The sequence below is a fragment of the Bidens hawaiensis genome, unplaced genomic scaffold, assembly GCF_021521415.1.
Source record: "Bidens hawaiensis isolate Kalapana, Puna unplaced genomic scaffold, B.hawaiensis_p1.1 tig00044599_1, whole genome shotgun sequence".
Classification (NCBI taxonomy): Eukaryota; Viridiplantae; Streptophyta; class Magnoliopsida; order Asterales; family Asteraceae; genus Bidens; species Bidens hawaiensis.
This window is the reverse complement of record NW_027505895.1, coordinates 33073-45664: the sequence shown is the minus strand read 5'-3', so window position 1 is coordinate 45664 and position 12592 is coordinate 33073. Positions and strand designations below refer to the sequence as shown.

Genomic DNA, 12592 nt, shown 5'->3' with positions numbered 1-12592 from the left:
TTCATCTAAACTTAGATCATACAAGAGATTTTAACCAAGCATAATAAAAACAAAACAAATTCAGCTGGTTACATGGCCTAAATTAGAAGCAAGACAAAACGACTAAAAAAATGGATTCCCAAAAATAGAGGTGCACAAACCGGTTTAAAACTCAAAACCGGTTTGGGTTAAAAACGGTTCGGTTTGATCAACAAAAGTCAAAACCGGTTTATGATCGGTTTCGGTTCGGGTTGAAACTGGTTTCTTAACATGTTACGATCGGTTTCGGTTCGGGTTTTGATCGGTTTCAGTTCGAGTTTTGACCGTTTTTTGCCCGGTTTTGGCCGGTTTCGGTTCGGTTAACCGGTTTCGGTGGAGAAAATTACAAACCGGTTCCGAACCTGCAGTTTCAATCGGTTCCAAACCGGTTTCTATATAATCGGTTTCGAACCGGTTCGGTTTCAGTTTAATTTTCGGGTCGGTTCGGTTAACCCGTTTGTTTGCACCTCTACCCAAAAAGGACTTGACTTAGTGCTATTTGTAGACGTTATTACCTAAGGATAATGAATGGACCCATTCCGACAAATAACTTAAAAGTTTTGGGCGGGAATGTTACCGGAAATCACATCCTCAAAATACAAATGGATTACAGATCGAAGACCGGTCCGTCGATAAATTGTTCCTACAAAAACTAACAAACCTGAAACTTCTTGTGCCATGTATTCCGTTGGTAATCTGTCGATAGATATCGACGGATTACCTGCCATTTAAGTCACCTATTCTAGTTAATATCCATCGGAATTCCCACTGTGATTACCAACGGGAACCATATGTTCGAAACTTCCCATTGATAATACTAATATGTATTCTAGGAAATTACTATCCTTAAGGAAAGACATTTGGAAAAGTATTGAGAACAATTAACACAAGTAGAATGAAGAAAAGTTCATACAACATATACACTCTTAATCACAAATGAAGTTATTTTATGATAAAAGAAACTTGGACTGAGTCACTGAGAACAATTTAACAATTTGGTGAACCAATTTAACAATTTGGTCACAAAATTTAAAATCATTATAGCACCCGAAAAAGTTAAAGTGAAATTTCATTCACTCATGGGTAGGGGTGGTAATCTTGACTCAAACCCTTTCAAATGAGTCAATTTGAGTTGTTTTAAAAGTTAAATGAGTTGGTTTGGATAAAAGGTTTTAAATAAATGGGTCAAATTGAATCATTTGAAATTCCATCATTTTATTTTCGAGTCAAAATGGGTCGACAGTTCAAAGAAATGGGTCGATGTGACTTAGTGTCCTAAGGAAATGTGACTGGTTTCGGATCGGAACGGGTTTCCGTACAAGACAGGTTTCGACACGAAACGGGTTTCAGATCGGAACAGGTTCGGTTCAGGTTTCAAGTCAACATGAGTTTTCACCCCTGACGTGTTGGGTTTTGGTTTCTTTCTGGTCGATTCCGGATTCGTTTTTGTTCGTTTTTTCAGTTTTGTTTTTGTTTGGTTTGAATTCTTTTAGTTTCGTTTTGATTGATTTTTTCAATTTCGATTTCGATTGATGTGGTTCGGTTTTGGCTTTTTGTTTCTTTCTTTCATTTTCGTCGATTCTTTCGGTTTCGGTTCGATAGATGGTTTTTTTTATGGAACGAGGACAACGTATGAAACATTTTAGTGCTTTTACTTTTTTTGTTTATGATTTATATTTTGAGTTATAATTTTTTTATTATTATTTTTGAATATTTTTTTGAGAGTTTTTGATTTTAATAGAAAACCCCTCAAAAAAAATTTTAAAAAAATAATTAAAAAAATCATAACTTAAAATATAAGTAAAAAACGAAAAATCTAAAAAAACTAAAATGTTCCGCCATTATTCTCGTTCACAAATTAAAAAAAAAAAAAAAAACCTCAAAACCCAATTTGACTCTAACCTATTTTGACACAAACCAAAACAACCCTTTTTTTAATTGACTCATACTCATTTTGACCCATGACTCATTCAACCCATGACTCGTTCGACCCAACCCAACCCATTTGCCACCTCTACTCACGGGGTAACCCTGGTCATTGGAATCTATTTTAGAGTGTCTAAAATGAGGGATTCTTTTTTTTTTTTTTTAAAAAAAAAAAAAACAATACAGATATGCATGTTACTCATATCTCCTATCGTAAATTGTCTAATGGCTAGGTACATTACTTAGAGCAACTCTATTTTTGGCCCTTTAAAATTCCTATGTAACGGTTTTCTTCCGCTTGGTATTGCAGATAACTTCGGACAAGTTGTCACACGAAGAAGATGGCGCTGAGGACTTGATAGCTTTCGCTACATGCTGCTTTTTGTTCTTATTATACTTTTTGAGATACTCTTGGTGTGACCCAATCAAATGCGGGAAGTTAAGCAAAGCTTGAGAGCCACGGTGCTTAAAAGCTGATTGATCGTAGGCCATGGCTGCTTCTTCTGGTGTGTCGTACGTCCCTAGCCACAATCTCGAACCTTTCTTCTCCGGGTTCCTCATCTCTGCTGTGAACTTCCCCCATGGCCGTCGTCTTACGCCTCTATACCTCCTGTCAGGTGTACATGGTAGCTGTGTAGCTGGGAAGCCATCCCCATCATCCTGCTGTGCTTCACCACCAAATGGAATGATATTCCCCGTCGAGAAATCCAACTTTAGAGGCTTGTTTGCTGCTTCGGTCATGCTGTTGTCGATGGCGGATATATTAGGAAAGATGGTTGGAGATAGTTGTGGTTGTGTTACTTGAAAGATGTTTGGAGTTTCATTGACTTCTCTATTGGTGTCTTGCAATATTTTTGGGGTATTATTTTGGTTGTGATATGAATTTGTTACTTCAAGGTTTTGGTCATTGTTTCCAACTAACAAATTGTGAGTTTCATCATCCACTGTATATGAAGATAACAAGCTTGAACCCGGGCTATACGCCTCGGTTGAGTTCGATGAACTCAACCTGGTGAAAAAGTTTGAGACATCATCCATGTATATGGATGATGCAAACATGTTGTTGTGGAAACTCCATTCGTCGAAGTTAAAGCTCGAAAAACTATCAAAATGATCATCAAGAAGATATTTTCGAATCGATTCGAGGTTGGAAAGATTTGCATCTACTTGTGTAAGCATTGTTCTTTTATATGTTGGATGAAAGAACATGCAAGTAGGGGATGAAGTGTTTTGAGAGAACAAAAATATTTGTGACTGTCCGCCATATATAAAGGAAGAAGCATTAGTTGATTGTTGACTAGTATAGTTATGCATGTGGCTGCGTAATTGGTATAAAGTGGTCTTTGGTAAATAACAAATAAAAGATAATAGCATTCTACAATATTCAAATATTCAAATACAAATAAAATGTCAATATAAGAACTAAAATTCATTGAATGTGTACGAATCGACTGTTATATATAATATTTTTATTACTTAAAAAGAATATTATATTTTTAATTTAAGTATTTTATTATTTTTATGATATTTTTATGAAAACATTACTACTGTGCAACTAACGGTTAAGGGTATTTTGATGGAAGGTAACGGAACGAAAAGAGGAATGAAATAGAAGAAAAAATGGAATTGACAAATGAATAAAATGGATTATTATCATTAAGTTGTTTTGTTTGATTAAACTATTAGAATAAAATGAATTATTAATTTATGTTGTTTGGTATCCAAAAAAGTTATAGGAGTAAAATAGAAATAACAAAAACACTCATATCTTAAAATAAGTTTTTTACCAAAATAAAACAAAAAACCCGCAACGATGACGGTGATGATGGTAGCTCCGGCGACGAAAATTGTGACACCCGGTAATTTCTCAATCCTATAAACTAAGTAATCACCTAATAATTAAGTGATTGTAAATATTAAGCGCGCCATGTTAGTCAGCGCGGGCATGTTATGTGCGCCCTGCGCGAGCGCGCCACGTTAAGAACCAACGTGGGCATATGTTATATGCGCCATGCGCGAGTGTTTTGGCTTTATGTTTTCATGTAACTTAACTTTATGATGGGTTGACCGTCCCGCATGATGCTAAGGCGGGTGCATCCCAAATCGTTTATGCGCGTGCGGAAAGGGAACTAACCTCCCCGCATGGCGGGAACATTGAGAGCTAGTTTGTCTGAAGCTCCAAGATGGAATTGACTTCAACATAACTGATCACTATGTTGAAATACCAAGACCACCTGGAAAATCTACAAATGAAACTCAATGTCCCTGACTGCGAGAAAGTTACGCACCTACCCGCAGCAAAGAAATGTCCTTCACGCAGAAAGCTATGCGCACAAAGTTATGCGCGCAGAACACCTAGTCTATTCTCCAAGATGTAAGGAGATTACTCCCGCCCAAAAGGAAACAGTAGCGTGTTTCAGAGATTTTCCACTTTTTACTGTACACTGACAAAAGTACCTGAAAAAGCACACTGTAACATGAAAAGTCAACTGTCAGCCACCCTACTCCCACCAACCACAGACCTGCATGTCCTGTCCAAATCAAATCAAAATCTTTTATCCACTACTCCACTTTTAAATAAATAATAATAATTTCCATACTTTATCATCATTACACCTAGATATGAAAAGATTACAATCCCCTAAAGCAAGGGATTATGTTCCCTTGAGTTTGCCTATAAATATGTAACCTAAATTATCACCCAAAACACACTTCAAACTTCTCTCTTAAGAACTGCAAACTTACACTAATCATCGCCCAAACATCCGTTGTTTTCATTTCCGATCCTGTTACTAGACCTTCAATTCCGAGGCCAACACCAAGAAAACCCGAATCTCGATTAATCCCTTAACAAGAACCACAGGTGAGTCTCACAGCCCCTATTTTCACCGTTTTCACTATTTTTAAACTGTTTTCGGGGCGAGGGACACGTACTTAAATTATGTTTTATCATGATACTCTTACAAGTAATGCAAGTAATTATGTGTTTAAATAATGTTTCATTATGGTATATTTACGAGCAATGCAAACGGTTATCTATGGTTTACTATGTATGTGCGCCAGAATTCGAGTAAGTGATCACTTTACCATTGGAACTCTAAGGGTAGGGACTGCTGGTTTGATCCACCCACTCGTAGGGGTCGCACCTCTTACACAGACGAGTGCCTAGCGTGTCACGGGGCAGTACTATGGGATTGAGCCCGCTCGTAGAGGTCGCTCCTCTTACGCAGACGAGCGCCTTGTTTTCCGGCACAACGTCTGCGCGTAACCCGCGGGACGGTATTTTTCGCTCGTAGTGGCAGCGCCACTTAGACGAGCACGGATTTTCTGATGTGTCCACGCGTAACCCGCGGGACGGTATTACTTGTTTCGCTCGTAGTGGCAGCTCCACTTACACAGACGAGCACAGTTCCCAGAAATGTTCGCGCGTAGACGCGGGACGATTTTATCAGATTATGTTATCAGAACTATGTTTTACTAAGCATGTGTTTCAATGATGCTATCAGAATTATGATATAGAATGATTTTTATCAAGACTATGACGCGATACGAATTATCAAGTTACTAAAACTTGTGAACTCACCCAGTTTATACTGATTCAAATGTTTTTACGTGTCTTTCAGGAGATAACTAGGTAGCGCATGGAGTCACACTTAGAGCACCTCACGCTGAACATCTAAAACTAGCTTTTTGGGAGATTTTAGTTCTATCCCTTCGATGCGCGTGGTTGTTCCCGCCGCGCAAGGGGATATGGCGTGGAAATCTTCAACAGCTTTTATACTTGGATGTTTTTATGTAATTTTTAAACAATGTAATGTATTTGTATTAAACATTTCATGCGCAATGAAAATCTTACTTTGAATGTTTGCAATGGCCCGTGCTTAATTATCAATCCCCACTCGCGCGCGCCCGGCTGTTTCCGCCGCTCAGGGCCGGGTGTGACAGATTGGTATCAGAGCACTGGTTATAGCGAACTAGGAAAAGTTTTAACCTAGACTATAACCGTTGGGGGATCGCATGAAATATTTTTCAAAGAATATTTTCAAAAGAAACTATACACACACTTAGGAACACGGGTCATACAGTGTCTAGTGAATAATGATAAGAACATTATGTGCTCAGAATACATGCGCTAAGATTGATATATTTTTACTCTTTTAAAGCGAGAATGCCTCCAACTAGAGCCAAAGGAATTACCATGACACCCGAGGAACTCGCAGAAATAATCGCGCAAGCGATCGCAACGCACGAGGCCAGCAAGGCCGAATCAAGTCAGGGTCGTCAGAATGAGACCCCAGAACCCGAATCAGGAGCCTTGGACAAAGGATGCTCCTACAAGACATTTATGGCCTGTAAGCCTTGGCCATTCAAGGGTACCGAAGGGGCCATTGGGCTCTACAACTGGATTGACAAAATGGAGACAGTCCTCTCCATTAGCGGATGTAGTGAGAACCAGAAGGTCCTTTACGCGACCTGCATGTTCCAAGAGGCAGCTTCGTCTTGGTGGAAGCTTCAAACGAAAACATTGGGGCGAGAAGTTGCTCTCCACAGGACCTGGGAGGAGCTGAAGGAAATGATGATAAGAAAGTTCTGCTCTCGCGCAGAAATTCAGAGTCTGCAACAGGAATTCTGGAACCACACCATGGTAGGAACGGATATCGACGCCTACAACAACCGGTTCAACGAGCTTTGCCAGTTGGTTCCAGACATGGCAAACACGGAGGAAAAGAAGATCGAGAGGTATATCTTTGGGTTACCTCCTGTTGTTAGGGTTCCGCTCAACGCCGCAGCGCCTCCAACCTTTGATGAGGCGGTAGCGCGGGCCATCACCCTTACAAGGGATACGGTCCGTGCGGGTATGTTGACTACGCGCGGGAACGAACAGCGAACCTCTGACTTCAAGAGGAAATGGAACTCTCACCACCGAGGGTCCGACTCCAAGCAGCCACCGTTCAAGAAGCAAGAAAGCGCAAGGGTTTACGCGATCCAAGCCGCGGAACCAACAAGGAAAGGATACAGTGGGCCTTACCCATGGTGCAACAAATGCAAGTTTCACCGCGAGGGTGAATGCGCGAGCGTCATGTGCGCCAAATGTAACAGGCCAGGGCACAAGACGGTGAATTGCCGTGCTAAGGAAGCTGGAGCCAGTGATAACTGCTACGCATGCGGGAAGCCAGGGCATTTTAGTCGGGATTGCCCGCAAAAGGGAAACCAAGCTCGCGGGAGAGCTTTTGTGATCGGCGCAGGCGAAGCTAAAGAAGAGCCGAATGTGGTAACCGGTACGTTTTTGCTTAACGGCCATTTTGCATCTGTCTTATTTGATACTGGCGCTGACCTAAGTTTTATATCCGCTGAGTTTAAAGACTCCCTAGGCTTAGCGACCAGTAGGCTAGACACACCTTATACTATAGAACTAGCCAATGGTAGGCAGTTATGCGCGAACGAAAGAACTGAACAATGTGTAATAGTCATGGGAGGTCACGGGTTCAATATTAACTTGTTGCCAATAGACTTGGGAAGTTTTGACATTGTGATAGGTATGGATTGGTTAGTCGAGAACCACGCGGAAGTTATTTGCCATGAGAAGCAGGTTCGGGTCCCACTGTTGAACGGAGAAACCTTGGTGATTCAAGGGGAAAGAAGGGGAGTTGCGACGAAACTGATTTCGTGCCTAAAGGCGCGCAAGTGCCTAAGGAAAGGGTGCTACGCCTTCCTGGCGCATGTAGTAGAGAAGAAAGGAGATGAGCGAAGAATTGAAGACTTACCAGTAGTGCGCGAATTTCCAGAAGTTTTTCCTGAAGATTTGCCCGGATTACCGCCGCCGCGACAAGTCGAATTTCGTATTGATTTAGTCCCAGGAGCTGCGCCAGTAGCTCGAGCGCCTTATCGACTAGCTCCATCCGAGATGCAAGAGCTATCCAATCAGTTACAAGAACTATTGGATAAAGGTTTCATACGCCCAAGCTTTTCACCTTGGGGAGCTCCAGTACTGTTTGTTAAAAAGAAGGATGGTTCGTTCAGAATGTGTATTGACTACAGGGAGCTGAATAAGCTGACAGTCAAGAATCGGTACCCCTTACCGAGGATTGACGACTTATTTGACCAATTGCAGGGATCCAGTTATTATTCGAAGATAGATCTACGGTCAGGATACCACCAACTTAGGGTCCATGAGGAAGATGTGCCGAAAACAGCCTTCCGAACTAGATACGGCCATTATGAGTTCTTAGTGATGCCTTTCGGGCTAACTAATGCGCCGGCTGTATTCATGGATCTGATGAACCGCGTGTGCAGACCATACTTGGACAAGTTTGTGATTTTGTTTATAGATGATATTCTGATTTACTCTCGGACCAAGGCCGAGCATGAGCAACACCTGAGATTGATTTTGGAATTGTTGAGGAAAGAAAAGTTGTATGCGAAGTTTTCCAAGTGCGAGTTTTGGCTTAGAGAAGTTCACTTTTTCGGTCACGTTGTAAACGAGAAAGGAATACACGTTGATCCTTCCAAAGTCAAGGCCATCGAAAACTGGGAAGCGCCAAAAACCCCAACTGAAGTGAGGCAATTCCTAGGACTAGCTGGCTACTATCGACGCTTCATTGAGAACTTCTCCAAGATAGCTCTACCTCTGACCGTGCTAACTCAGAAAGGCAAGAAGTTTGTTTGGGGCAAAAATCAAGAAGCGGCATTTCAAATGTTGAAACAGAAGTTATGTAGTGCGCCAATTTTGTCTCTGCCCGAGGGGACGGATGACATCGTCGTTTACTGCGACGCTTCACATCAGGGACTCGGATGTGTCCTTATGCAGCGAGACAAAGTCATAGCGTATGCCTCGCGCCAACTCAAGACCAATGAAAAGAACTACACAACGCATGATCTGGAACTTGGAGCGGTTGTCTTCGCGCTAAAGATTTGGCGCCATTACCTCTATGGTACGAAGTGTATAATCTTTACGGATCACAAGAGCCTTCAACATATATTTGATCAAAAGGATTTAAACATGAGGCAACGAAGATGGGTTGAATTGTTGAATGATTATGATTGTGAAATAAAGTACCACCCTGGAAAGGCGAATGTGGTAGCAGACGCGCTAAGTAGGAAGGAGCGAATAAAAACCCTACGAGTCAAGGCTCTAAGGTTGACCATTCGCGCAGATCTCTCTACCCGCATCCGAGACGCTCAACAAGAAGCCTTGAAACCAGAGTTTGTTAAAAACGAATCCCTTGGGGGAATGATTAAGAGCTTGGAACTTAAAGAGAACGGCAATCTATATTTCGCTAACCGCATATGGGTCCCTCTCAAGGGAGGATTGCGCGAGCAAGTATTAAACGAGGCTCACAAGACGCGGTATTCCGTACATCCTGGCGCAGACAAGATGTACCAAGATGTTAAAGCGCTGTATTGGTGGCCCAATCTTAAAGGCGCCATCGCGACGTATGTCAGTAAGTGCCTGACGTGTTCGAAGGTAAAGGCTGAATACCAGAAACCGTCGGGGTTGCTTCAGCAGCCAGAAATTCCCATGTGGAAGTGGGAACAAATCTCTATGGACTTCATCACCAAACTGCCAAGGACACCTGGGGGTTACAACAGAATCTGGGTTATTGTAGATCGGCTAACTAAGTCAGCGCACTTCCTGCCGATCAAGGAAACCGATAAGATGGAAAAGTTAGCCCGATTGTATATTCGAGAAGTAGTTTCAAAACATGGAGTCCCAGTGTCCATCATTTCTGATAGAGATAGTCGGTTCACCTCAAGGTTTTGGAGATCGTTACAAGGGGCTTTAGGTACTCGTCTGGACATGAGTACGGCTTATCATCCCCAAACGGATGGGCAAAGCGAGCGAACAATCCAGACATTGGAAGATATGTTGCGCGCGTGCGCAATCGATTTCGGGGGTAGCTGGGATACTCATCTCCCATTGGTTGAATTTTCTTACAACAACAGTTATCACACAAGCATCAAGGCTGCGCCGTTTGAAGCTTTGTATGGGTGCAAGTGTAGATCCCCACTGTGCTGGGCTGAAGTGGGTGACAAGCAAATGACTGGTCCAGAATTGATCCAAGAAACAACAGACAAGATTTTTCAGATAAGGGATCGCCTTAAGGCAGCGCGTGACAGACAGAAGAGCTATGCAGATGTGCGAAGGAAACCGTTGGAGTTTCAAGTAGGGGATAAAGTACTTTTGAAAGTCTCTCCATGGAAAGGAGTCCCCCGTTTCGGCAAGCGAGGAAAGTTGAATCCGCGCTACATCGGACCATTTGAGATCCTGGAAAGGATCGGTCCGGTTGCTTATAAACTCCGTTTACCCGCCGAACTCAGTGGAGTTCATGATACGTTCCATGTGTCCAACCTCAAAAAGTGCTTATCTGACGAAATGTTAATTTTACCGTTAGAAGAGATTCACATCGACAAACAACTGCACTTCGTAGAGGAACCTATAGCAGTGACCGATTGGAAAGAACAAAAGTTACGCAAAAGCAAAATCAAGTTAGTAGAGGTTCAATGGAACTCAAGGCGTGGGCCTGAATTTACTTGGGAAAGAGAAGATCAAATGCGCCAGAAATACCCACACCTCTTTCAGAACATGGCTTCTGCCAGCGACGTCTCCTAATATCGGGACGAAATTCTATTAACAGGGGGAGAATATGACACCCGGTAATTTCCCAATCCTATAAACTAAGTAATCACCTAATAATTAAGTGATTGTAAATATTAAGCGCGCCATGTTAGTCAGCGCGGGCATGTTATGTGCGCCCTGCGCGAGCGCGCCACGTTAAGAACCAACGTGGGCATATGTTATATGCGCCATGCGCGAGTGTTTTGGCTTTATGTTTTCATGTAACTTAACTTTATGATGGGTTGACCGTCCCGCATGATGCTAAGGCGGGTGCATCCCAAATCGTTTATGCGCGTGCGGAAAGGGAACTAACCTCCCCGCATGGCGGGAACATTGAGAGCTAGTTTGTCTGAAGCTCCAAGATGGAATTGACTTCAACATAACTGATCACTATGTTGAAATACCAAGACCACCTGGAGAATCTACAAATGAAACTCAATGTCCCTGACTGCGAGAAAGTTACGCACCTACCCGCAGCAAAGAAATGTCCTTCACGCAGAAAGCTATGCGCACAAAGTTATGCGCGCAGAACACCTAGTCTATTCTCCAAGATGTAAGGAGATTACTCCCGCCCAAAAGGAAACAGTAGCGTGTTTCAGAGATTTTCCACTTTTTACTGTACACTGACAAAAGTACCTGAAAAAGCACACTGTAACATGAAAAGTCAACTGTCAGCCACCCTACTCCCACCAACCACAGACCTGCATGTCCTGTCCAAATCAAATCAAAATCTTTTATCCACTACTCCACTTTTAAATAAATAATAATAATTTCCATACTTTATCATCATTACACCTAGATATGAAAAGATTACAATCCCCTAAAGCAAGGGATTATGTTCCCTTGAGTTTGCCTATAAATATGTAACCTAAATTATCACCCAAAACACACTTCAAACTTCTCTCTTAAGAACTGCAAACTTACACTAATCATCGCCCAAACATCCGTTGTTTTCATTTCCGATCCTGTTACTAGACCTTCAATTCCGAGGCCAATACCAAGAAAACCCGAATCTCGATTAATCCCTTAACAAGAACCACAGGTGAGTCTCACAGCCCCTATTTTCACCGTTTTCACTATTTTTAAACTGTTTTCGGGGCGAGGGACACGTACTTAAATTATGTTTTATCATGATACTCTTACAAGTAATGCAAGTAATTATGTGTTTAAATAATGTTTCATTATGGTATATTTACGAGCAATGCAAACGGTTATCTATGGTTTACTATGTATGTGCGCCATAATTCGAGTAAGTGATCACTTTACCATTGGAACTCTAAGGGTAGGGACTGCTGGTTTGATCCACCCACTCGTAGGGGTCGCACCTCTTACACAGACGAGTGCCTAGCGTGTCACGGGGCAGTACTATGGGATTGAGCCCGCTCGTAGAGGTCGCTCCTCTTACGCAGACGAGCGCCTTGTTTTCCGGCACAACGTCTGCGCGTAACCCGCGCGACGGTATTTTTCGCTCGTAATGGCAGCGCCACTTAGACGAGCACGGCTTTTCTGATGTGTCCACGCGTAACCCGCGGGACGGTATTACTTGTTTCGCTCGTAGTGGCAGCGCCACTTACACAGACGAGCACAGTTCCCAGAAATGTTCGCGCGTAGACGCGGGACGATTTTATCAGATTATGTTATCAGAACTATGTTTTACTAAGCATGTGTTTCAATGATGCTATCAGAATTATGATATAGAATGATTTTTATCAAGACTATGACGCGATACGAATTATCAAGTTACTAAAACTTGTGAACTCACCCAGTTTATACTGATTCAAATGTTTTTACGTGTATTTCAGGAGATAACTAGGTAGCGCATGGAGTCACACTTAGAGCACCTCACGCTGAACATCTAAAACTAGCTTTTTGGGAGATTTTAGTTCTATCCCTTCGATGCGCGTGGTTGTTCCCGCCGCGCAAGGGGATATGGCGTGGAAATCTTCAACAGTTTTTATACTTGGATGTTTTTATGTAATTTTTAAACAATGTAATGTATTTGTATTAAACATTTCATGCGCAATGAAAATC

General features: G+C 42.1%; 1 protein-coding gene across 1 annotated transcript; it reads right to left on the bottom strand.

Annotated features, from left to right (window-relative positions):
* Positions 1 to 2220: 2220 nt before the first annotated feature.
* On the bottom strand, positions 2221 to 3256 carry LOC143615823 (ethylene-responsive transcription factor 5-like). Its single transcript, XM_077088845.1, has one exon. It carries the CDS (start codon positions 3151 to 3153, stop codon positions 2221 to 2223), a length of 933 nt encoding a protein of 310 aa, XP_076944960.1. The 5' UTR covers positions 3154 to 3256.
* Positions 3257 to 12592: the final 9336 nt, after the last annotated feature.

Coding starts and splice junctions, on each gene's coding strand:
- LOC143615823 (XM_077088845.1), bottom strand. CDS start 3,153: ATGTTCTTTCATCCAACATATAAAAGAACAATGCTTACACAAGTAGAT.